General features: G+C 43.4%; 1 protein-coding gene across 2 annotated transcripts in view; it reads right to left on the reverse strand.

Moving 5' to 3' along the window:
• Positions 1-27,360, reverse strand: part of LOC137332993 (disks large homolog 3-like) — a 97,990-nt gene that overhangs the window by 13,516 nt on the left and 57,114 nt on the right. For both annotated transcript variants that reach the window (XM_067997056.1, XM_067997057.1), the window contains 8 exons: positions 23,914-24,090; positions 17,384-17,459; positions 10,763-10,865; positions 8,561-8,602; positions 7,364-7,414; positions 6,378-6,479; positions 2,188-2,360; positions 1,020-1,129 (listed from right to left, as the gene is read on the reverse strand). In XM_067997056.1, the coding sequence (XP_067853157.1) occupies positions 1,020-1,129; positions 2,188-2,360; positions 6,378-6,479; positions 7,364-7,414; positions 8,561-8,602; positions 10,763-10,865; positions 17,384-17,459; positions 23,914-24,090 (834 nt within the window). The remainder of the gene's footprint in view (positions 1-1,019; positions 1,130-2,187; positions 2,361-6,377; positions 6,480-7,363; positions 7,415-8,560; positions 8,603-10,762; positions 10,866-17,383; positions 17,460-23,913; positions 24,091-27,360) is intronic.

Below are 27,360 nucleotides of genomic sequence, written 5' to 3' on the forward strand. Positions count from 1 at the left end.
ATGAGTCCTCTAAATAGCATTGCTGAAGGATCCTTCCTGTTTGTTAGCGCCATAAGTAGCTGAGCAAGTTTACCACATGGCGAGTCAGGTGCTGGGGCAGACTAATATCACAAGCATAGGATCCTTATTTAAATATTTTATTCATTGTTTTACATACTTCCTGCACGTGCCCTGGATGCCTACGGAGCAATCCGATCCAATCCGATGGTGGGCGGTGCACTTCCAAAGTGGAATGAGCATACGCGCTCTACCCGCCATATTGGACGATTACATGCCCATTTTGCACCTGAAAAATGGGCACGACCTCAATGAATTTCTAGGCCATTGTGTTATATCCAATTTAAGGGGAATATTCTTGGGGAAGAAAATAATTTCAATACTCCCCTTATAAATTAAGAGAAAAAATGTTTTTCTCCTAGTTGTGACAACAGAGCCTGTGGTTGGTTGGAAGCTGTTCTGCTGATATACATGAGTGAGTGGCTTTTGTAGAGGTATTTAGTGACATCCCAAGCAGTCCTGGTTATTGTCCATACAGCTTTAAAGTAACTGAATAATATTCAGCAATGTATTGTGTCAGCAGCAGTTCCCACTGGCTGCATGATGTCCCTTGGCAACTAAGAAACTAAATTTTACACTGGGGAAGGAGTGGAGAATGCTGAAAGAATATTACTTTTAAGTACAACAGGGAGCCCCTCCAGTGAGGAATGTATGATGATCCATCACCTCTACTTCCTTCAGACTGCATTTATTTAATTTCACGTGAAGGAGGCAAAAAGCCACAGGGAAAACCTTTGAGAAGCGTAACTCGTTGCCATTTCCCAACAGCAATTGAGTGGAAGCTTCATGATGACAAGACATCGCTCAGTAGGACAATGTTCACTAAACCTACCTATTTTTTTTTGATACAGTTTCAATCCAAGGAGTCGGGTTAATACAGCTTTGTATTAGAAAACAGGATAAATGGAATTACAATAAAAATAGTCCCACTTGCAGCCAGACAGAGAGAATCTTATACTTACATGAGGGATTGCACAGATCTGGGTTTGATGAAAATGGCAATTGAATAGAGTAGTGCAAGCTGTAACCTCTTAATCGCATTTCCAGAAACATCAAGTATGCAGTGTTTTCCCTGCAAGGAGGGAGAAACAACTTCAGTAACATAAAGCCATTAAAAATGTGTTGCACTTCCAAATTTAAGAGCAATATATACTATGAAAATAAGGAAAGATCAGGATATGAAGAAATATATTGTTCTGTCTTCCTCTCCTAAAGGCAGTGAATCTTGCAGGATTAAGGCTCCATAGTCATCTTGACAGTGAGCACTGGAAGGTTATTTAATTATGGAGGCCAGAGCCCAGTTTAATGCTCCCTCACACTAGACACAGCAGCATGGATCACTGGCTAGTAATCAAGAGCTGGAATCCAAGCTGACATTCCCTTCTCCCAACTCAGGGACCTGAAACATCCTCACTACTGTGTCAGCTGAGATCAGCTAACTCAGTGTAGGCAAGGGATGAAACCTGGGACTTTCTTGATCTGCATACATGTCAACCTAGAAAAGTAACAAAGGATGACTAAACAGGCAAGTACAGTCAGTACCATAATATAGTATTTACCCTTGGAGCCATTCGAGTGCCTTTTTAGTGAAAGAGTAGTTTACCTGTTTAGCAATAACTCTTCATTTGTTCAGTCTTCCATACAGTAGGATACTAACCGTTATCCACCAGAAAATCCCCTTGGGACAAATAGTTTCAGGAAGGTCTCTCAAAGTCCTGCTGATCTTTTCTCCAATTATATAAATTCAGACTTACTCTAGGACTCATTTGCAATGTTTTTCTCTCCCATTGTTATTAGCAGTTCTTTGCTGTATCTTCAACACAAAGTTTTGTTTCATTATCCAGTATCAGAGTAAATCTATATTTCTACAGCAAATACAGCTTATCTTAACCCAAAACAGGGGACCTTCTTAAGGGGAGTGTTCCAAGTGATTTCCTTCATGGATGATGGGCAATATCCTATTGAACGTGTAGACTGAACTTCAATTTAAGAGTAAGGGAGACCATGATGACAGTAGGTAACGCATCATTCCTATTAAAGGGTACAACTGTGAAAATATCGATCAGTAACAGTTAGCCTTCCCTTTAACCAGATACAAATTTAATTTTTGTAACCCTCAACTGTACTCACCCTCTCAGCTACAGCTCTAACAGATTGAATGCTGGTTCCATACAGATTGTCATTATATTGGCCAGCTTCAATGAACTTATTGTCCTGAATGTCTTTCTCCATCTGCTCTCGGGAAGTTACAAAGTGATAATCCTGCCCGTCAACTTCATTCTCGCGCCTTGACCTGGTGGTGTCTGCAAGGCAGAAGAACAGCAGCAGATTAAATTATATTTCATTTGCTGTGTTGTGTAGCTTTAGCAAAATGAGCAAAGAAAAGTCTAAGTTCAGTGGGAAGCAAGACTCAGTCACCTGAATAGCTGGATTGAGTTACAGCTGCAATAAGTGGAGTCATTCGGAGCCACCAAGACCATAAAGATTCCAGGTTCCATCCCTAGTATCTGCTCAGATAACTGATCCTAGTCAAGGTTGGGGGGGGGGGGGGTGGTGGTGGCAGAGAAAGAAAGAGAGGAGGGTGAGGGTGCTGCAATTGTCTACAGCACCCCAGGCTAGGGAAGGGACATGAACTTCTTGTCACTCTCCAGTGACTCCTACCAGAAAAGTGGATGTCAGGTGACAAGGTAACCCGCTGACACACACTACCTAAATTCACATTTGAGATATGGCAATTTGGGCAAAGTACCAGAGGGTTGATAATGCCCGTGGAACTGAACTCTCAATACAATATAGGGTGAGAGTACCCAACATTTTAGAGGTAAGGGCTGAATACACATGAAAACCAGTGAGTGGGCTACATACAGTTATGCAACAATGTGAGCCCCTCACACAAGAAGCACAAGTTCCAAACATAAAAATGAGACCTCATTTACAGAAAAGCATTTCCCCTCCCCTACACAAGAACCAAAATCCCATAACTCTAGATCTGGTCACAGCCTTGGTCCTGGCTTGGACACGAGCTGAATGCAAGGAGAGTGGTGAAAGTAATTGCCCTTGACATCAGGCACCATTAACCTGAGCACGGTACCACCAAAAGAATGAAGGGAGGGGTTAGGAGAATTTCTTTTGAGCATAGATTCATTAGGACATGGAATACCCTATAAGATAAAGAGTAATAGGCAGTATCCATAATAGCCTTTAAAAAAGGGAAATGGAGAAATATTTGAAAACATAATTTTTTAAAAAGGGTATGGGGAAAGTCCAGGGGAATGGGTCGGTAGAGAGTTTTTTCCGACAGCTGCAGCAAGCACAGAGACGAATAGCCTCCTGTGTTGCAGAGTTCTATAATTTGAAGGCTGTCGAATACTGACATGCGGTGCCAGATTTTGGCCACTAGGTGTCCTCAGTTAATACAGCATTCTATAGACTGGCCTGTGGAAGTTTCTTGGGGCAGAGGGCAGTTCTCTGCTGCTCTGTTCTATTGTCTTTGGACAGGAATTTCCTCAAAGCTGCCACAGTAACTTCACCAGAAAGGTGGTGGAAAACCCATTTATATTGTCTCCCTAGCACTTGCGATTAAGCTATGGCGGCTGAGCAGGAACAGCGAGGAAATTCCTGGCTTTTTTTCAGGACTAGATTCAGCCCATTCATAGGCATAATTTCTCTGCACATTGACTATGTCTCAGGTTTAGATTTTTCTACCCATTCACTGTCAATAGGTGAAAAATCTACGTCCCTTTTCCTCTCTCTGCATAGTCAGGTTTACTCTGGGTGTTGACCTGAAGCATAGCTTTCAAACTGGGGACCCTAGCAAGTATGTGATGTCATCGGATTTCTGTATTTGTTTACTTACTAGCACAATATTCTATTAGTACATATTAATAAAAAAACCACCTACTGCAACGATTTCACTTTTGGATATTAGATTAAGGGATTCCCTGGGAGTGTAAATATTTTTTTAAGAGGACTCCCAAAAGAAAAGGGAGAGATTCAAGGGGTTCAGAGTAAACACATTCCCACAAAGAGAAAGGGTGGGACTGCCAAATCTAGAGCCCCCTCGATGACAAGGAGCATACAAGGTAAGATAAGGCAAAAAAAAGGGAAGCTTATGTCAGACACCAAGAGCTCAATACTGCAGAAAGCCTAGAGGAGTATAGAAAGTGCAGGGGTGAAATTAAAAAGGAAATTACGAAAGCAAAAAGAGGGCATGAAAAAATACTGGCAAGTAAAATTAAGGAAAACCCAAAAATGTTTTATAAATACATAAAGTGCAAAAGGATAACTAAGGAAAGAGTAGGCCTTATTCGAGACCAAAAAGGTAACTCATCTCTGGAGGGGGAAGATGTGGGTATGGTTCTTAATGAATACTTTGCGTCTGTCTTCACAAAAGAGGGGGACGATGCAGAGATTATAGTTAAGAAGGAGTGTGAAATATTGGATGGGATAAACATAGTGAGAAAGGAAGTATTAAGGGGTTTAGCATCTTTGAAAGTAGATAAATCGCCTGGGCTGGATGAAATGTATCCCAGACTGCTAAGAGAAGCAAGGGAGGAAATAGCGGAGGGTTTGACCATTATTTTCCAATCATCCCTGGCTACAGACGTAGTGCCGGAGGATTGGAGGACTGCTAACGTTGTACCGTTGTTTAAAAAAGGGAGAAAGAGATAGATCGAGTAATTACAGGCCAGTCAATCTAACCTCGGTGGTGGGTGAATTATTGGAATCGATTCTGAGGGACAGTATAAATTGTTATTTAGAAAGGCATGGATTAATCAAGGTCAGTCAGCATGGATTTGTTAAGGGAAGGTCGTGTCTGACTAACTTGATCAAATTTTTTGAGCAGGTAACAAGAAGGGTCGATGAGGGTAACGCGTTTGATGTATTGTACATGGATTTTAGCAAGGCTTTTGACGAGGTCCCACATAGCAGACTGGTCAATAAAGTAAAAGCCCATGGGAAAGTGGCTATTTGGATCCAAAATCGGCTCAGTGGCAGGAAGCAAAGGGTAATGGTTGACGGGTGTTTTTGCAACTGGAAGTTTGTTTCCAGTGGGGTCCCGCAAGATTCAGTACTAGGTCCCTTGCTTTTTGTGGTATATATTAATGATTTGGACTTGAATGAGGGGAACTTGATCAAGAAGTTTGCAGATGATACAAAAATTGGCTGTGTGGTTGATAGTGAGGAGGAAAGCTGTAGACTGCAGGAAGATATCAATGGACTGGTCAGGTGGGCAGAAAAATGGCAAATGGAATTCAATCCAGAGAAGTGTGAGGTAATGCATTTGGGGAAGGCAATCAAGGCAAGAGAGTACACAATAAATGGGAGGATACCGAGAGGAGTAGAGGAACAAAGGGACCTTGGAGTGCATGCCCACAGATCCCTGAAGGTAGCAGGATAGGTAGATAAGGTGGTTAAAAAGGCATACGGGATATTTTCCTTTATTAGCTGAGGCACAGAATATAAGAGCAGGGAGGTGATGCTAGAACCGTATAAAACATTGGTTAGGCCACAGCTTGAGTACTGCGTACAGTTCTGGTCACATTACAGGAAAGATGTGATTGCACTAGAGATGGTACAGAGGAGATTTACGAGAATGTTGCCAGGGCTGGAGAATTTTAGCTATGAGAAAAGATTGGAAAGACTGAGATTGTTCTCTTTGGAACAAGAGGCTGAGGGGATATTTAATTGAGGTATATAAAATTATGATGGGACTAGTTAGAGTGGATAGGGAGGACCCTATTTCCCTTAGCAGAGGGGTCAGTGACCAGGGGGCATAGATTTAAAGTAATTGGTAGAAGGATTAGACAGGAGCTGGAGAGAATGTTTTCACCCAGAGGGTGGTGGGCGTCTGGAACTCACTGCCTGAAAAGGTGGTGGAGGCAGAAACCCTAAACTCATTTAAAAAGTACTTGGATGTGCACTTGAAGTGCTGTAACCTACAGGGCTACGGACCAAGTGCTGGAAAGTGGGATTAAGCTGGATAGCTCTTTTCTGGCCGGCATGGGCATGATGGGCCGAATGGCTTCCTTTGCCATAACTTTCTATGATTCTAAACAATGTATGAAGGCATCCCTAGAGAACATCAATATTTGCAGACTGTCCTCTGGAAGACTGTCAATATTTCCAGCATATTTTGGGTCATTTTCCAAGTGGTTCAGAGGAATGGGTTTGGGGACCCAAGGTCTGAGGAAGCAAAGGAAGAACAGCAAGGTATTGTGGGTGAATTTAAGGCTAAAAGTGGAAGCTTCCAGGATAACTGACTTCAAAGAACAGTTAGTCAAACAGTGTGTACAAAATGAGATTTCAGAAGTACGTACGTGGTACACAGGAACCAAACTTATTTGGGAACTCGGAGATCAGATCGTCATTGACTCTGTCCTTCATTGGCCCCAAAATTATTATTGGCCGAGCATAGTGAACTGAAATTTAAAAACACCTATGGTGAGCAACATTTACACTGACAGCCTCCAAAGAAACATCACAGACAGGACCATCCATACCAACTAGCCAAAACATCCACCCCCCCCCCCCCGACCACCGGTATACCGTGACTGCAGTGTGCACTACCGACAGGATGCACTGCAGCAACTCGCCAAGACTTCCTCAGCAGCACCTCCCAAACCTGTGACTTCACCAACTAGAAGGACAAGGGCAGCAGGTGCATGGGAATATGATCACCTCCAAGTTTCCCTCCCAAGTCACACACCATCCTGACTTGGACATGTATCACCGTTCCTTTATTGTCATTGAGTCAATTGTCTTGACCATACTCTCTGGAACTCCCTCCCTAAATCTGTCGCTCCATGTCTCTCCACCTTTACAAACCTGCTCAGACTTACGGTCCCCTAACTCTCCCGCCATGGCTCAAGTTCTGTTCCCTTACCTATGTTTCTCTCCCATTTGTAAAGTACCTTGGGACGTTTTTTAAATCAATAAACTATATAAATGAAAATGGTTGTTGCTATGCCATCCCAACAGGCCCAGAGTCTGAGCTGCTTCGAACAGGACCTCTGCCAAACACAATCTTTTTTTTGGGGGTGTAAAAATTGAATTTGCCATTTTACAGTTAGCATCAGTATGTAGATAGCCACTTAAAGCTGAGAGGTATGGGCGTAGTCAGGTTTTTGTTCATGCCTCCATTATCCTGTTGAGCACAGGATGGAATGCTGAGGTAGGTGAGTTTTACTGCAGAACACAGCAGCACTATCAAACTACCACAAAATAAATCAGGTCTAAAACTGGATTTCAAGGCACAATATTACAAGTTTCTGCAATGACAGAAAGATGTGAAAACTTAACTTACTCTCCAAGCGTGTCACTGCTTCATAGGATAGAACAGTATCGTCCTGCCCCTCTATAAAAAGGAGAAAAATAGAAAATTACCAACAGCTGAAATCATCCTCATCCTGCAACTCGACCTCCCCTCCATCTATTTCCTGTACAATCGGTCAGCACTCGCTTAAATCTAATCCTCCAGGCATTCATCCAGAGAAACAACTGGAATTATGTCAGCGTTGGTTAAGTGTTCATAATTTTACAGCAAGTCTCTGGTGAGGATCCCATGTGATGGCAGTTTGGGGCTGGAGGAAATAAAAAGCAACAATGAAGGGGTGGGGGGTGGGGGGTGCAGGGGGGACCGTGGAGCAGATCGCGGGCTGGGAGTTGATCAGATCGTCAGAAGATCGGAGGTTGGAAAGAGTTGGAGGTAGGGAGGGATCTCGGCCATCCGGTGGGGGGGAAAAAGGTGGCGAGTCGTCCAATTGCAGGGGTCCGATCACGCTGGGTTAGCTTATTGGGCCTGGATGAAGCACTCCTGCTCCTTGTGGCTCACCAGCAGTGCAATAAAGGCACTCACCTCATGGATCCGACTCTTCTCTGGTGGGCGTCTGGAACTCACTGCCTGAAAGGGTGGTAGAGGCAGAAACCCTCAACTCGTTTAAAAAGTACTTGGATGTGCACTTGAAGTGCCGTAAACTACAGAGCAACGAACCAAGTGCTGGAAAGTGGGATTAACCTGGATAGCTCTTTCTTGGCCAGAATGGACTCAATGGGCTGAATCTTTCTATGATTCTACGAACTGCATCTTTGCGAATTTTGGGACCAGACTGTTCACCCCAGCACAGAATGTATGGGGGTGAGCAGTCCAGACAGTCCTGCCCACTGCTAGGGAAATGTATGAAAATTAATGGTCCAGGTCAACTGTTCAACTTCATTGTCATTCAGGTGGATGGAAGACCCTGACTCTCGAGCCCTGTTGGCAGCGAGTAGAGCTTAGGGTTCCAATTTTCTCTCTTACACAAATCAAGGTGATGAGGGTTGGGGTCCTGATTCTCTCCCTAACCATAAAAAGGTTGATTAGAGTGGTGACCTCATGAAAAGGCTGTGCGGGTGGTCAATGTTCTCAACTGTCTGTCCCACCCGAGGACAGGACCCGTGGAGTCAAACGGCCTGCAAAGAGGGAGAAGAAAAATAAACGAAAGAACCCGAAGGGGTTACTTACTGGAGCTACTTTCACTGTCACTGGTGTTGGACGTCATACACTCTGCAAAAAAAAGCAAGGTGCCAGAGTTTCAGGTTATAAAAGGAGCAAACAACAGATGGGCTGACTGTCCTTTGTAATGTGATTCTGATTACAATGTACAGAGCACAGTAACTTCCTGCACATTCCTGACACTGAATATTTTCATCTAGGTTTGGAGAAACATACTGATCAAAGATCTTAGTCTAATTCACATTAGATTTTCTTTTTGCTGCAAAACTATCAATTGGGCCCCTGTGGGATGCAATTTGGGTGTCAGTAACAGCTCTGAATATAAAAAGATTTCTGGTATTCCCAGCCACTATCCTTGATTGCTACGGTGAAGATATGGCAACGTTCCACTTCATTCCTATAGGCTGATAGTCTAATGCAGAGTGCTGAACTTGTTCTGTGGTGTCCTTGACACCCAGAAGAAGATAACGCTTTTCCTGCACCTCTTCCCTACAGTAATGTCAGGTGTTGGCTAGCGCAGCAGTGACTGTTCCTATATGAAAGCAGTTTACTTTAAACCACCTGTGCACTGCCTCACTCATCCAGCACCCTCACCAGCTCAGCCCATCTGTTCTGCCTGGGAAAATCTGGCAGAGGTGAGATCAGGAAACCGAGAAAGGATCCAAACTGAGAAGATGGGGATTTATTAGATGCTGATAGATTATTAGGAGTGTGTCATAAGCTAGTTATGTATGGTTTGCAAGTGACGTAATAATCCACAAGAGCACAGCTCACTGGGCTGGAATCAGCAGAATCAAGAGATTTAAGCAGTTCCTTTTATGGGGCAGCAGATATCGGAAAGTACTAGGAGGGATTGATACCCCAATTATTCTGCTGATAATACTCCTAAAACTTGTTGATCCTAGCAGAACATCCCCACCCTTGGAGTATTGGAACAAACAGCAGAGATTTGCTAGCAGTATCCATTTGATTTTTCTCTAAATCAGTCTATTTCTGATCAGGCTGATAACCCTGATGAAGCAGAAATGCAGCACAGGGATCCCCTAAACTCAGTACCCAATAGGCTATTTAACTTAAAGAAGCCTGTTAGCAGGGATATCAGTATAATCATAAACACTGACTCCTGATCCCTTTCCAATTCTCATTTTATAAATCATATACAATATAAACTTTCACAAAACTCTCTCCACTTAGATAAAAAAAACTCATACACTTTAACAGTCAATAAAACCAAGCACGTTATAGTTTTGTGACATAAGTGCAAGTTATCAGTTATGTGATTTAGATTGTATTAATTCACTACATTATGTATGATAACGGTGTTCAATCTGGTAATTTATTGTACAACTGAATAGCAAAAATTATTAACTTGTAAACTGGTTTAATTTGCAACACAGTGGGTCGACATATTGGAGATGAGAGGAGCCCTGAATAGTTGGTCTAAAAATGGACTTGTGGCACTGGGAAGAGTTAATAAGGTTACTTGAGGTGACAATGGGAAGCGAGGAAATGATGTGTTATATTAGAACAGATGTTTGTGATTTTTACATTCACAAATGTTGGTCTCTCACTTACTCAGGTTCTTCATCCCGTAATAGTCGTCACTCAATCCAGGGAACTCCTGGATCCAATCACCGGACAGCAAAAATTTAGAAATAACACAGAAACAAAAAAAAATATAGAAACAGAGGAAAGCAGTGAATTAGCAGCTGGACTCCTGCACAGTGAAAGAGCAGAATAGAGGCAGCTATCGGGGCCACTGCAGCTAGTGACATGGATTCCAGTGGATTTAACTGCTTCACAACATCATGACCATGGAGTATTCAACTAGAATTGTATGACTGTTAAACTGAAATTGCAGTGTGTTAGGTGCTGAATCAGATAGGGCAGACATGATACTGTATACAAGCTGCTAATTTTTGGTAAATCTGTTTAAAGAATTAGAGCCTAAAATTGTTAATTCTGTGAACGTAGACATCAACATCAGGGCTCACTCGCTGCTATATAAAGCAAAATTTTACTTCAGTCTGGAACTGCTGGGGCCCCGATTGGTACAGTCCATGGAAAGCTGGAAGTTTGGAACATTGGAACCATAGTGCAGGCATGTTAGTGTTTGCACCACACTGGGTTAGTGTTTATAGCACACCGGGTTAGTGTTTATAGCACACCATTCCCTCTGACTTGACTCCACGTAAACCTACAGTTACTTACGGTCATGATCGCCTGTGTGTTCCTGCACAATATTCTCTTTGCTCTTGTAGAAGGTAAGCTTTCGAGATAAGAGGAAGCTCTTTTTACGCTTGGCTCTGGATGACTGTGAAGGAGAAGAGGATGGAGGACACAGGAGGACAAATGGATGTTTCATTCATGCAAAACACGTTGTTGTAAATGTGGATCAGCAGCAACATGGTGAGCAAACCCTCCAGATACAAGGGTATTTTGACTTCTGTACTGTGTGTGGCATCTCCTTTAAATAGCCATCCAGATTCATGAGTGTAACACAGCCAAGTTTTATTAAGCCAGTGTCCCCCGTTACCTGTTGATGCTCTAGGCTCTCTAACAGTACTGGAGCAGTGATTAACTCCTGGCCAAGTGCACTCTACATTTCTCTGACAGATGCTGCATCTCATGTTGAAGGCTTGGCGTGCACTGAAATCTTGGTCATGCAGGATCCCTATTTGCTGCTTGGGATGATGTTTGCACATGTCAACAATTCAGGGACTGTGTAGTGAATAACTGTTCCCTGATATTATGATTTAGGTGCTTGTGTGTCTGAGGGCTGGATTTTGTGGACAATTTTAGGAGTTCACACTGACAACAGGTAGCCTTGCCAACTGGCAGTGCATATCAGAAATTCCATCACACACTGACCAGAATTTTTCAAATTCTGTATTCCCGAATTGCTGAGAAGTATGCCTAAATGCACTAACAGCAGGCAAGGCTCCCTACCACCAGTGCAGACTTGTAAAATTATCCCCAGAATCTAACCTTCTTATACAATACTTATAAGCACCTGGGGAAATGACAAGGAAGTGATAATACCAGAGAGTATATATTCACCACTGCATCGCTGAATGTAGTCTCCAAGCTGTTAAAACTTGCCTCACAAAGCAGAATGGGCAGAAGTCAAGTTCTTTACTAACACGTTGAAACTGATTGGATTGAGGCTGTCCCTCACCGTGTCGGTTTGTGCAGAGATTCCCGAATGGGACAGCGCTAACTCGATGCAGAGACCTCCCCCTCTAGTGTTAGTTAATAGAAGCTGATATTTGCAGGTGACATCCTTCGACGGATATGTTTTTACTTCAGATTTTACAGTCACTGCATCACCATGTTTACAAGATTTAAAGGGAAATGTTTGAAATGATAACATTATAGGAAAAAAAGTAACAAATGAAACTATCCCAGACCAACCACAGATTTCAGCCATTAAGGTAACGTTGCATCGGACATGTTGGTACCTCTGAGCACATTTAACTAAAGCACTGTGAAGGCCAATTTCAATCTTTCCCTTTCTGTTTAGTTTGGATCACTCTCTCCAACTCCCAAGGTCACAATAGAAACTGCAGTCACACAAGACAGAGGGAGTCATTCAGTCCCTTTCTCCCCTCTTGGCTAAAATTAAACACTGCAGTAACAGGAGTATCACTGGCGCTGGAGTGCTGGAACTTAGGAGGCAGGAAACTTCAGGAAATCCAATGCAGGTCTGAAGTAGTAACATTAACTATGAATTGCCAGGTCTAGAAGAGCAGCGGTGACAACCTGAGTTGTCTCAGTAGTTCGTCCCCACCCCAGTGCTAATACCCCGAGGGAGTACACCTGGCCAGATAGTACTACCACCTGAGCAGTCCACACCCCATCCCAGATAGTACTATTACCTGTAAAGTCCCTTCCCCCAGACAGTACTAATGCAATGAGAAGGATAATTCCACCCTCCTCCCAGGTAGTATCAACATCCCTGGGAAACACATCCACCCACACAATGCCGACATCCGAGAGGAATACGCCTCCCCCCCGGACAGTACCAACATTCCTAGAATACACCCACCCTGATAATACCAACAACCCCGTAAGGTGTACATTCCCCTTTACATTAAACCCCTCTGAACAATATATTCCCTAGATACTATTAACACCTCCTCCTCTACCCCCACCCCCCCCCAAGGCCTGGGATAAACAACAAAAAAATCCAGGGTCTATCTTCCTGTGCTCTTACAGTGAGAACATTATGGTGAGTTGGTCTGGAGTGAAACAAAATCTTTAGATTAAAAGCACATCACATTCAAGAATCAGAATATTCAGTTTTACCAAATGATAAACAAAATTTAAAAACATGAATATTAAATGACATGCAGACATGAGCAGGTATCAGATGGATGGGAATGTGCAGGCAGCAAAACCATTTACTGTTAGCAATGTAAATCTGTGATGCTGCTGTTTTAAAGGAGCATTCTTATTGGCAATAAATGTTCTAACATTAGAGGGACCCTACCACTATTATCAACAACAACTTGCATTTATGTACCACCTTTAATGTAGAAAATCATCCCAAGGAGTTTCACAGAGGCGTAATTCGACAAAAATGGGTGCTGCGACAAAAAAGAAGATATTAGGAGGGGTGGTCAAAAAGCTTGGTCGAAGAGACGGGTTTTAAGGAGACACTTAAAAAGGAGAGGGAGATGGAGAGGCAGAGGTATTTAGTGAGGGAATTAGAGGTTGGAGCGTGATGGCATACTCTCCACTTGCCTAGATGAGTGCAGCTCCAATAACACTCTAGAAGCTCGACGCCATCCAGGACAAAGCAGCCCACTTGATCGGCACCCCATCCACCACCCTAAACATTCACTCCATCCACCACCGGCGCACTGTGGCTGCAATGTGTACCATCTACAGGAAACACTGCAGCAACTCGCCAAGGCTTCTTCTACAGCACCTCCCAAACCCGCGACCTCTACCACCTAGAAGGACAGGGGCAGTAGGCACATGGGAACACCACGTGCACGGTCCCCTCCACACCATCCCGACTTGGAAATATATCGCCGTTCCTTCATAGTCACTGGGTCAAAACCCTGGAACTCCCTACCTAACAGCACTGTGGGAGAACCTTCAGGGACTAAGGCGGCGGCTCACCACCACCTTCTCAAGGGCAATTAGGGATGGGCAATAAATGTTGGTCTTGTCAGCGACACCCACATCCTTAGAACGAAAATTTAAAAAAAAGCCTGGTCAGCTGACCCCATAGCCACCAATGGTGGAGCAAAGGGAGGGTGATGCACAAGAGGCCGGAATTGGAGGAATGGAGATTTCGGGGGGGAAATTCCAGGGCTGGAGGAGGTTACAGAGATAGAGAGGGTCAAGAGGGACTTAAACATGAGGATGTGAATTTTAAATTTGAGGCACTGGGGACCAGGAGCCAATATAACTGACACTGAATGTAGTTACAACCTTTACACCACTTCCTGTGTGCATACACAGCCTGTTCTCTTTTACAAAGGCCACGTTAAACTGGGTTTGCAAAACCACACTTTCAAGCTTAGAATTGAAGCGGTCACTGCCACCCAGTCAGCAGCCTGCTCTTTGCATGCATACACACAGCTTTGTCATCACTAGCTATTCATATGGGCCTGAGAAATGAGGCCTAAAATGTTACACAGGACTGATTTTGAGATCTGCGCATGCCAGAACAGCTAGAAACTGGGTTTGCTGGATATTTCAAGCTCAGCTCTTAAATACCATTGAAGATGCTGGTACTTTGCAGATGGAGCATGACAACTTGGGGGAAGGTGAAAAATCATTTGAGCATGCAGCCCTAAAGGATAGCTGCTTAAAGTTAAAAGGGATGTGGCCACTTACAGTAAAATGGCCACATTTATGGGGATTAAAAAATGTTGGAGCTTCTTAAAAGCTCAAAAATGCTTTCGACAAGTTTTCAGCCTTTACAATGCTGTCACTTCATCCATACACAGCCTAAGAGCAAAAGAATGGAAAAGCCAACATGGAGACACAAAACAGAATCAGTAGTAAATGGCAGAATAGTAGTGCTTCCCGACCTCTGTTTGATGGCTGGTAAAGTGGCCGTGCTGCTGTATGAGGTGGTGTTTGGAACTCACGGGCACCCTCGTGAGAACAGTCAGCAATGCTTGGCAGGAGGTGGTGGCCACACTCAACATTGTCTATAGTACTGCAAGACATGGGAACAGATGCAGTAGAAGACAGCACAGTAAGGAATCTGACAAGTTAGCCAATACCATGTACTAGGTAGATGGCCCAAGATTCCATGATACAAACTGTTGCCCGTCACATGTTCCACATCCACTGCTCGCTCAAGCCAAACCCTCACAAACTTTGCAGTTGTTACTGCATCTCACACCTCAGCAAGGTATAGTCAAGATGCAATGTACAGCTAAAAGCCATGCCACAATCAATCTTCAAAGGTCTTTGTACATCGCAGCATTGTAAAACCACCTAGCTGCATGATGTATTCGCTTACTGACACACAGGTTGGGTGCGTCTGTCACCGTGCATGCGCTTCAACTTACAGAATCTCAAGACTAATTTTCTGCCTGCACTACAAGATGGCACAATATCCAAGGGAGTCCCAAATGGAGGAAGTCACAGCATTGCCCACCTGCATCCATACTTACCCGACTACCTCATAAATGTCAGCTCATCCAAAATTCTGCTGCCATCATCCTATCTTGCACTTAAGCCCTGCTCACCCATTCTTGCTGGCTCACTGCTCCGATGCATTAATTGTTGTTCCCTCCACTGTCTCGCTCTACCCTACTTCTGCAACCTCCCCAGCATTGAGTCCCAGATTACATTCCCACACTTCCAGCTCTCCCTAATGTGTGGCTCCCTCTCTCATCAAGAGTGGAAGAACCTTCAGCCATCATGTCCATGGATTCTGGAACTCTCTTCCTAAACCTTTCCATCTCACTACATCTCTTCCCACTTTCAAAAGTCTTTTCAAACCTACTTTTATCATCACACTATCAGTCACCTCCCTAACCTTCTCCCAAAGGCTGCTCATTATCCATTCTCCTCCCTTTTTGTGAAATGCCATGTTTCACTATGTTTAAAAAGGTGCTATACAAATGCAAGTTGTTGTTTTATTGTTGATTTGTCAGGCTAGTAGGACAAAGGGACATAAATTTAAACTGAAAGTAAATTTAAAACAGGTCTTAGAAAAAAAGTTCTTTACTCTCAAGTGAAAAAATATACGCAGTAATCGATCAAGATAGTTGAGTCAAAACATTAAGTGCATTCAAAATGCTGCTGGATGCTAGACTGAGTGAATTGGAATACTAGAGAGATGAACTCAATTAGCCAAATGCTGTATTCACCACCCTGCAGGGCCACCCACCAGAGATGGTTAGAGCGGAATTGTCCGCTAGAGAGGCCTAGTACACAGTCATCCGTCAGAGTGGGCTAGTGCAGGGCTGTCTTCCCCACCCCACCGGCTGTTCCTGCGACTACTTTAAGTTCTGTTCATTACATTTTCGCATTCTTGTTTTCTTTTTAAAAATATATTGTCTGTATTATCTCTTCACTCTGAGGGAGCAGCCATTCTCTCTCACTTTGGCTGTAACTAAATTAGAAAAAAAGCAGAAGCTCTGAGAATTAATGAGTGCAAGAGAAGGGTAAATGCTGATGAGGGAGTGCAAGTTTGTGTTAGTGAGCGTGTGTAAGAGTGAGTGTGAAAACCAGTGAGTGTATTTATGAGTATGGGTGAATGAGTGTGTATGTCAGAGAAGAAATGTGTGTGAAAGTGGGCATGAGTATGACAGAGAGTGAGTGAATGATTGTGAGAATGTGAATAAACGTGATTGCACAATGTCATTGTCATTTGTTTCACTCATACAAGACTAGAGATCTCTTGTATCACAGCCCTGAACAGCTCATTACCAATATATTAAAACAGAACATTCTTGATTTTTTTCCATCTGTAGTTGTAATTTCAGTGACTGCAAATTGTTTAATCACTTGTCTGAGTTCAGAGAAGTTTCAGGTCGCAGGTTCATTAACAGTTGCCCACCCAGTCCAATCTCGTGACGGAGGTAATTGGCACTCGGCTACTCCATTTTTGTGATGGAAATGCTGCAGTAGCCTGTGTATTGAATCAGACCTGGATCATCGTCAGCAGCATTGGGACAGCTCAACACATGGGAGATTCGCACAGGCACAGTTACTTTGCTAAAGCGGATAATGAAGGCTTTTGTATTTTTATTATGATGGAACAGACTAGTACAATGCCTCCCACCAAACAGGGCTCGTCGATGCTGTGCTCACCACCCCGCAAGGTCCTCGACCAGAGAGGGTTAGAGCAAAGATGTCTGCCAGAAAGGGCTAGTACACCGCTATCTGTTAGAGGGGATGCAGGGTCACCCACCAGAGATGGGCGGTGCAGAGGTGGCCTCCCCCGCCCCTTCGACTGCCTCAGTCTCTACTTTAACTTCTGCTTATATCACATATCCACACATATCCAGTATGTCACATTCAGATCCTTTCCTGCATATACAAAAGTTGTGAAAATATCAGTAGAGTTTTCCAGATCACGTGGGGTATAAATATAATCAGACACAGCTCTTGGACTGATTACTGAGTAATTGCGCTCAGCACAATCAATAGCCCTTTGGAAATACTGTACCAGTCACTGTTTGATGCTACTGTACCAAACAGATTGGCACAACAGTAATGCGGGGGTGGGAGTGGTAGATGAGGCTCACAATCTTGCGGGGGCCGGGGGTGGGGGTAAGGAGACGAGGGTCACAATCTTGCTATAGTTCCCAAGTGTTAGTTATTTCCCAACAGTTCCTTTTCTAAACTTACCCCTTTCATTTCAATGACTCCAGGTCGGGCGTGGAATTTTACTGTTTTTAATCTTGCCCTCTCTTTCTTCTCAACTCTGAGAAATAAAAACACAACATGAAATGTCAGAAACCAGTAATTGGAGCCTAGCCAGACATTATCCCTGCAGCCAAGGGCCACTCCATATACAGTACTGCCCCATATACAACATTTATCAGGAGGCTACACAGAAAGAGATGCAATGCAGAGCGGGCAGCCTGCCTTTGTAACATGGGATCTTTGCCCATTTAGTACTCCTGTCAATATGGTCCAAGGAGCTGTCTATCCTGTCTGACAGAGATTAGAATGAATAGAAAAGCAAATATCCTATCTTGTAATATGGTTTGCTGCAATGGTAGTCCTTAAGGCAGACTAAAGTCACACCCCACAATTTGCAATGAAGCTCCCTGGGACATCCTTTCTAACTTACACAACTGGTATGACCTAGTAGAGGGAGACCCTAATTGATGGTCTCCAACTCAGCAAGAAAAGTTAAGGTAATGCTATAATTTTAATAAACAAAAAGCACTCCCACGACTCTGTCCTCTTAAAGGAAACAGACAGAAAAATAAGAAAAAATGGCAATAAATAATTAAGACAGGAAAGGAGAAAATTGAAAGAAGAAAGGAAGATAGAGAGGAGGGAAATGAGGAACACAGGAACTTGAATCATAAGCAATACCAACAATCTAACAAGAAAAGTGATGAGCCACAATAAAAGCATTTTATCACACATTTCAGAAATGTCAAAGCACTTCACGTGGAATGAATTACTTTGCAGTGCAGTGACTGTTATGTAGACAAACATGATAACCATTTTGCCAATAGCTAAATCCCATAAACAGCAATGAGATGTATATCCAGTTCAATAGTTTTAGGTGGTTTAGTTGCAGAAAATGAACTCCCTGCTCTTCATTTAGTGGAGGCATGAGATCTTCAACATCCACCCGAACAGACACAGAGCGCAGGCAGAAAGAACCTTAGGTTAATGTTTCATTGCCAACAATGCAGCACTACCTCAAAGCTGCATTGATAGGTCAGCCTAGATGATGTCCTCTTCAGCCAAGATTATGTGCTTCAGTCCTGGCTTGAACCCACAACCTTGTGATGCAGGTAATAGCATTACCAATTGTGCTAAGTTGATACTTGACTCTAACTTTCAGAATAAAATCTTTTGATGGACGGTGTTCATCGTTAAGGCTGAGCTGCAAGCCCACCACAGTGTTCTTACATACAGTATTCAAAGAATCATATTCATGCTTTCCCAGGATGGTTGAAAGCAGATTAATCTTTTGGTCTTAGCACCAGGACTCAGAACATCATCCCCTACCAAATATCAAAATACTATATTCTGTGGGCTCTACACCAACAGTGCCCAAAAGGACTAAGTTTAACCATTTTGTATCATTAGCAGTAAAATCTGGATCATGTTAGCAGCAACCTAACCAGACGACTGGCAGCAAGAACCTGGAATTTGGTGAGCATCTTTGATTCAGGGGCTGGAATTCTACAATTGGCACGTTGGCACATTTTGTGTTTCCGGTGTACAAAGGGGACCTCCCCAGGCTATCTGAGTACCTCTCATTTTAATGGTGCTTTCCCAGTGCGATTTGTGTCACACTGGAAGCGCAGTGTAGCTTGTTAAAGCAGCTATATTAAATCAACTTTTCATAAAGGAGAACTGTAGACAAACTCCAGTCATATAGTAAATAATCTATAACACCAAGAAGTTAGCAAAGAATATTATGCAGAAACTGAAAGGTTTAAATATCAACAATGCTCCAGAGTCAAATGGGATACATTTTAAAATTCTCAGAATTAAAAAAGAGCAAATTAGTGAAGCCGCTTGATCATTTTCAGAGCTCCTTGCTTATTTAAAAAAAAATTCATTCATGGGATGTGGGCATCGCTGGCAAGGCCAGCATTTATTGCCCATCCCTAATTGCCCTAGAGAAGGTGGTGGTGAGCCACCTTCTTCAACCACTGCAGTCTGTGTGGTGAAGATACTCCCACAGTGTTATTAGGTAGGGAGTTCCAGGATTTTGACCCAGCGACGATGAAGGAACAGCGATATATTTCCACATCAGGATGGTGTGTGACTTGGAGGGGGTCGTGCAGGTGGTGTTCCCATGCGTCTGCTGCCCTTGTCCTTCTAGATGGTAGAGGTCACGGGTTTGGGGGAGGTGCTGTCGAAGAAGCCGTAGCAAGTTCCAGGATTTTGACCCAGCGACGATGAAGGAACAGCGATATATTTCCACATCAGGATGGTGTGTGACTTGGAGGGGGTCGTGCAGGTGGTGTTCCCATGCGTCTGCTGCCCTTGTCCTTCTAGATGGTAGAGGTCGCGGGTTTGGGGGAGGTGCTGTCGAAGAAGCCATAGCAAGTTGCTGCAGTGCATCCTGTAGATAATGCACACTGCAGCCATGGTGCGCCGGTGGTGGAGGGAGTGAATGTTTATGGTGGTGGATTGGGTGCCAATCAAGTGGGCTTCTTGAGTGTTGTTGGAGCTGCACTCATCCAGGCAAGTGGAGAGTATTCATCACACTCCTGACTTGTGCCTTGTAGATGGTGGAAAGGCTTTGGGGAGTCAGGAGGTGAGTCACTCGTCGCAGAACACCCAGCCTCTGACCTGCTCTTGTATCCACAATATTTATATGGCTGGTCCGGTTATGTTTCTGGTCAATAGTGACACCCAGGATGTTGATGGTGGGGGATTCAGCGATGATAATGCCGTTGAATGTCAAGGGGAGGTAGTTAGAGTCTCTCTTGTTGGAGATGGTCATTGCCTGGCACGAATGTTACTTGCCACTTATCTGCCCAAGCCTGGATGTTGTCCAGGTCTTGCTGTATGCGGGTACAGACTGCTTCATTATCTGAGGGGTTGCGGATGGAACTGAACACTGTGCAATCAGCAGCGAACATCCCCACTTCTGACCTTATGAAGGAGGGAAGGTCATTGATGAAGCAGCTGAAGATGGTTGGGCCTAGGACACTGCCCTGAAGAACTCCTGCAGCAATGCCTTGGGGCTGAGATGATTGGCCACCAACAACCACTAGCATCTTACTTTGTGCTAGGTATGACTCCAGCCACTGGAGAGTTTTCCCTCTGATTCCCATTGACTTCAATTTTATTAGGGCTCCTTGGTGCCATACTCGGTCAAATGCTGCCTTGAAGTGAGGGCGACTGCCCTTGACCTCTGGAGTTCAGCTCTTTTGTCCATGTTTGGACCAAGGCTGTAATGAGGTCTGGAGCAGAGTGGTCCTGGCAGAACTCAAGCTGAGCATGGGTGAGCAGGTTATTGGTGAGTAAGTGCTGCTTGATAGCACTGTCGTCGACACCTTCCATCATTTTGCTGACGATTGAGAGTAGACTGATGGGGCAGTAATTGGCCGGATTGGATTTGTCCTGCTTTTTGTGGACAGGACATACCTGGGCAATTTTCCACAGCTTGGAAAGAGGTGCGGCTAGTTCTGGAGCACAAGTCTTCAGTACTACAGCCGGGATTTTTGAGGGTCACAGCCTTTGCTGTATCCAGTGCATTCTGCCTTTTCTTGATATCACATGGAGTGAATCGAATTGACTGAAGACAGTCTTCTGTGATGATGGGGATCTCGGGAGGAGGCCGAGATGGATCATCCACTCGGCACTTCTGGCTGAAGATGGTTGCAAACGCTTCAGCGGTTACGGAGTGGCATCTAAGGATTGGAGGATAGCAAGTAAAGTTCCAATATTCAACAAAGGAGTAAGACACTGATGGTCAGACTAACGAGTCGGTGGTTCCCAGTTGGTTTTGTCAATTTGACCATAACTATTGTTCTGTATGTTTACCTTACTGTGGAGTAAAGCAACTTAATGATTTGAACCAAGCCTCGCCTCACCTATAGCATCAACTTGATTCGACAGAGATTGATGAAATACGCATGCAAAAGACACAGATCTCCAGTTCACATTCCATTTTACATCTAAATCTTGCTATCGTAGATGTAGATATAGGATAGTGTAAGTCAATTCTTTAAAAAAAGTAAGAGGTTCAAACCGCTTACAGGAGCGACTGACGCCACTAAATCCAACTAGGCATCTACATCTGAATTTGTAAAATAGACTATTCTCAAAGAACTTCTTCAAGTTTATGAGGTCAAAGATGGTGTTGAACTGTTGTACGTGGAGACAGAGGATGCAGATCAGTCATATAACTGGGTAGACAAATAGCAAACAGGAGACAGAGAAAATTAAGGGGCATGGAATCAGGGGGAAAGAGTATCAAATTGAATTAAAAACTGGATAGAAGGAAAGAAACAGATTAGGAGTTAAGGGCGGTTTATCAGAGTGGTTAGAAGTAGGTAACAGTGTCCCATGGGTTATGTTCTGGGACCACTTCTTTCCCTTAACTCCCAATTGCCACCCATTCACTTCGGTCCTTTAAATAATGCAGGCACAGTGGACAGCTTCGTAAGAAAAGCATTATGGATGCTCCCTTTATAACAGGCATTAACATGTAGGATCACATCTCTGTGGTCAGATACCACCAGAATATTTTGAGTAGTACCCATTCCTGTTTATGTATGCATTAGGGTTAATGTATGAAACCCGTTAACTATATGGGTTTCATCTAAAATGCCTGGACTATTGGAAAGTTCTCTGCCCGCTCCAATTAGTGTGTCCTTTCCACTAGAGAAGTGATAAAGGCGGTTCCGCTGGCAAACTTGCATCAGCCGTTTGTTCTATACAGGTATAAACTGCAGACTGGCCTATTCGGCATATGTCTCCTGTGGTGGCCTGGAAGGATAATGTTGCATAAAAGCTTAATGTGTTGTGACCTTCACAACAATAGAAGGAGCCTTGAGGTTGTTGGCAAGTCAATTCGCAGCAGTTGACTTAGTTCAGTCACTGCCTCTGCAATGAAGCAGAGCTGGCGAAGACAGATTTCCGCTGTAGAAGTGTCATAGTCTGTAAAGATGGGTGTTTGGGTATTGACAAGTTGCTGCATTAGGGTTACGGTTTGAACTTGGAAGATTTTGCTCCCTTGTGAGCTGCTCTTCATCTGTATATGCAGCAATTGACAATGCTTCACAAAAGTAAGGCTTAGCACAAAGTTATAAGTACAGAGGAAAAAAGTATGCTAGAAGTCCAATGCAGAAGTAGATAAATGCACAGTCTAAAAAAACAACCATATTTAAACATTATGTGAAACTACAACAACCGTGCTTTAATAATTAGGCCAGTTGAGCAGACACGTGGCCGTTTTATATGGGCGAGATGTGTGCTGGTAGCGGAGCCTCACCTAAAGTCGTGAAATTTAGAGTGGGACTTCATTTGAATGATTTTACTATTTAAATACGGGTTGTGCTCGCCTCAGGTGCTTTCACCTTTCTGCTCCCAAAATTGTGACACTCAAAATTTGGTACACTGCAGGGTGGTGCACCAGATTTTACAACCTGTGCCTCCAACGCAGCCCTGGGCCACCAGCAAGGCTCTGTGCCATCAGCACATCATTAGAATTAGTATATAAATTGACTTTCTTTCACAAAAGTAATTGTACATACACTTGGCTGTTAGGCCAACAACACAAAAACACAAACATTTATTCACTGAACCATGAACAACAACAACTTGCATTTATTTAGCATCTTTACCATAGGAAAACATCCCTAGGCACTTCACAGGAGCGTAGTCAGACAAAAACTGACATGGAGCCAAAGAGGGAAATATTAGGAGGGGTGACTAAAAGTTTGGTTAAAGAGGTAGGTTTGATGGAGGGTCTTAAAAAGGAGAAAGATGGAGAGGTTTAGGGACAGAATTGCTGAGCGTGGGGCCTAGACAGCTGAAGGCACAGTCGCCCATGGTGGGGCAAATGCATAAGAGGCTAGAGTTGGAAGAAGGCAGAGTTCTTGGAGGATTATAGCATTGGAGGAGGTTACAGAGATTGGGTGGGGGGGGGGGGGGGGGGTGAGTCCATGGTGGGATTTGAACACTAGGACGAAAATTTTAAATCTGAGACATTGCTGGATCGAGAGCCAATGTAGGCCAGTGAGCACAGGGGTGCTAAGGTGAGCGGGACTTGGTGCAGGTTAGAATACAGACAGCAGTTTTGGATGAGCTCAAGTTTATGGAGGGTGGAAGATGGGAGGCCGGCCAAGCAGCATTGGAATAGTCAAGTCTAGAGGTAACAAAAGCATGGATGAGGGTTTCAGCAGCTGATGGACCAAAGCAGGGACAGAGACAGCAATATCATGGAGGTGGCAGTAAGTGGTCTTTTGTGATGGAGAGGATATGTGGTCGGAAGCTCAGCTCAGGGTTAAATAGGATGCCGAGATTGTGAACAATCTGGCTCAGCCTGAGATAGCGGCCAAGGAGGTGGATGGAATTGGTGGCTATGGAATGGAATTTATGGCAGGGGTTTGAGTTGTATGTACAAATTTGATGGCTTTACTGCCTTTTCAGGAGAGGGAAACAAACTGATAAGTTGCGTGATTCAATTCACTGACGTGTCAGTATAAGAGTTTTTCATTCACCTTTTCTTGCTGGGTATGACACCAATCTGCTCGCTTTCACCGTGAGGTGTAACAAGTCGCGCTTGCCACCATTCATCATCAGAGGCATTAATGACATGTAAAATATCACCATACAAGAAACTCAGCCCTTGACTCGGCAGACAACTGTCCTTGGTTCTATCATAGTCAAAGAGAGCTCTGAAAAATAAACAGTACAAGAGATATAGTGAGCTCAGAACAGATAGAGCATTTATGCAACAGCTACAGGACAACGACACAACTGCTGCAAATACAGAGCAATGATATACAGTGAGACCTGGGAACTGGTTCCCCGGACTCTGTGACGTCAGCCCCGGTGATAAATAAATGTAGATGTCAGCCCTCACTGAGCTAAAATCAAACACACGCAACATATCCTCCAAAGACCTGAACAAAAATTGGGAGAAATTGTATTTAACTTTTTTTTTGTTTCAAATTTTATGTTAAAGCTGAAGGACATTAATGCTTGGGAATGGAACACTGTCCAACCTTCATGTCAGTATCAAGCACTCCAAGATTACATACAGCACAGGTAAAATGCAGAGAAAAACCCCTAAAAAATGAGTGGCGATTTCCTGATCCAGCACACCCATCAGGGAGTGGCGCTTGCAGGGAACACCTCAAGAAATAGCCGTCGTGCAGCATATAATTTTCCGTCCATTATGTAAATAGATGATAAATTACGTCATGTCTCCAAAGTTCTCAGAAGACAATCCCGATGAGCACGGCTCCTCGCTGGAAGTGCTGGATTGCGGAATCACCCCTATTTTTCCATGAAGGACTTCCATGTCAGGTACAGCATGGGTTAAATGCAGAGTAAAGTTCCCTCTATAATGCCCCATCAAGCATTCTGAGGTCAGGTATATCACAGTGTAGTGGGTGCTTTACTGTGCATCTAACTGTCAGACAACACAGCACCAGTGTGACATGTTGGTAGTTCCTATATTGTTGAGAGTCTAGCTGGGAATGGCTACTGAAGAATGTTACAGGGCGAGAAGACAAACCTCATTAAACTAATCATACCGATAAACTAATCATACCGATAAACAGATACACAACTGGGTGGTGAGGGGAGTGCACTCCCTGTATTGAGTGATTGCAATGGCAGCATTCATAATACCACAATTCATCAGGTGCACAGCTCATTCCTTCCCCCCTCTAATTTTCTCCATTCCTCTCTAGATGGCACTGGTTCTTGCTGGTGTACAGATTCACAGTTGCCCTTTCTAGCCTAGATGAGATGAATTGTAGTGCCTCAACTGAGATCAGCTAACTCAGCACAGAGCAGGATCGAATCTGGGGCTTTCCTGCTCTGTATGTACCCAGATAGTTTACCCAGATGACTCGGCTGTAATTTTTAAATCAGTATTTACTTTCTTTCCCTTCTTAAGCCTGTGCATGCCACACACACCATTTGAAATCAAGAAGGTGGGCAATTGACCACTAACAAACCTTAGCCAATCCCACTATGTAACCGGTTGCTGGCATGTGCGCCAGACAAGTCAGGTGTGGTGTAGTTTTCAATGATTTCTCCTTGCTCCCTTGATGGGAGTGTTGAGATCAGGAACTGAGTTTGAGGAACTGCGGGAAGTCCATGTCCCACGTCCCGCATTCCATGATGCAGCATGTTGGGAACACACTGGAGCCTTGTTTTAGGTGTTTTGAGTTTTCATCAGTTCCCTAATGGAGTACAAGGTGTGTTCTATTTAAATATCACATGCTCACAGCTGTTTGCACCTTCTGAAATGGTTGTGTAGAATTTGAATGAGGATGTTACAAACTGCACTTTTATTTTATTTTATCCATTCTTCAGATGAAACGTTAACCTGTGGTCCTGCCTGCCTGTTCTGATAGACATGAAAGAATCCATGGCACTATACGAAGAGCAAGGAGTTTTTCCTGTATCCTGGCCAACCCTTTTCCCTAAATCATCAAAACCAAAGAGATTAATTGATCAGTCATCTCATTGCTGTTTGTAGGACCTTGTGTGGAAAATGACTGTCATATTTGTTTACAATAATAGTTAACTGTAGTTTGAAGTCAGTGTACATGGAGTGCTTTTAAAAATAAGAAAGAAATTGTAATTATGAATCCCCTTTCATGTCCTCAGGACATCCCAAAATCCTTCACAGCCAATGAATTACTTTTGAAGTCGTCACTATCATTTTGTTTTATAGAAACATGTGATCATAGTATCATAGTAGATACAGCACAGGAGGCGGCCATTTGGCCAACTGTGCCGGCTCTTTGAAAGAGCTATCTAATTAGTCTCAATCCCCTGCTCTTTCCCCATAGCCCTGTAAATGTTTTCCTTTCAAGTATTTATCCAATTCTCTTTTGAAAGTTACTATTGAATTTGCTTCCGCCACCCTTTCAGGCAGTGCATTCCAGATCATTACAACTCGCTGCATAAAAATGTTTCCTCATGTTGCCTCTGGCTCTTTTGCCGATCACCTTAAATCTGCGTCCTCTGGTTACCGACCCTTCTGCCACTGGAAACAGTTTCTCCTTATTTACCCTGTCAAAACCGCTCACAATTTTGAATGCCTCTATCAAATCTCCCCTTAAATTCTAAGAACAACCCCAGCTCCTCCAGATATTGCACCACATAAATCAAGTTCTCTATTAGGCCACAACATCCTGTATTCATTGACAAGAACGACACTCAATCACAAGCCATAAAACTGGCCTAAAGCAGTTAAACTGTTTATAAAAGAAATGGAAAAACTAAAAGGGTCAAGAATCACTGTAGTAGTGACGTACAGCACTGGCCAGGTTTGTTTGTCCTTATTGTCCATTATAGTCTCGCCTGCATCTATCTTTAATGTGCCCACATTCCCCTATACCACTCTGTTCCTTTTAATATATTTATAAAAACTTTTGCTGTTTCCTTTGATGTCCCTTGCAAGTGTTTTTTTCATATCCCCTTTTTGCACCTCATTATTTCCTTTGTTTTCAATTACTGCTTTTAAAGCTTTCCCAATTCCCTCAATTTCCACTTTTCCTTGCATTTGTGCAAGTCTTTTATTTTAGCTTGATACTGTCTCTTACCTCATTTGTTGACCCCGGTTACTTAGCCCCAAAAGTGGACCCTTTGCCTTTTAGGGGTACGCACTGGTTTTGTACTGTACTGTACCAAATACTTCTTTGAATATGCACAATCTATGTTTACATCGTATTTTGCCCTGTATATCTATGTACCCAGTATGCCAATGCTGTATTTTCCTACATGCACTCTATGTACCCATTGTATAATGATGCAGCATTTTGTCCTCTCTATACTGTATATACCCATTATATGTTAATGCTGTATTTTACAATGTATGCAGTGTACATTAATGCTGTATTATGCTGTCTATACTAATGTACCCTGTGTATATTAATCCTATATCGTGCCCTGTATGCTGTACATACCCAGTGTACATTTTT

This window comes from Heptranchias perlo, chromosome 15 (genome assembly GCF_035084215.1).
Source record: "Heptranchias perlo isolate sHepPer1 chromosome 15, sHepPer1.hap1, whole genome shotgun sequence".
NCBI lineage: Eukaryota > Metazoa > Chordata > Chondrichthyes > Hexanchiformes > Hexanchidae > Heptranchias > Heptranchias perlo.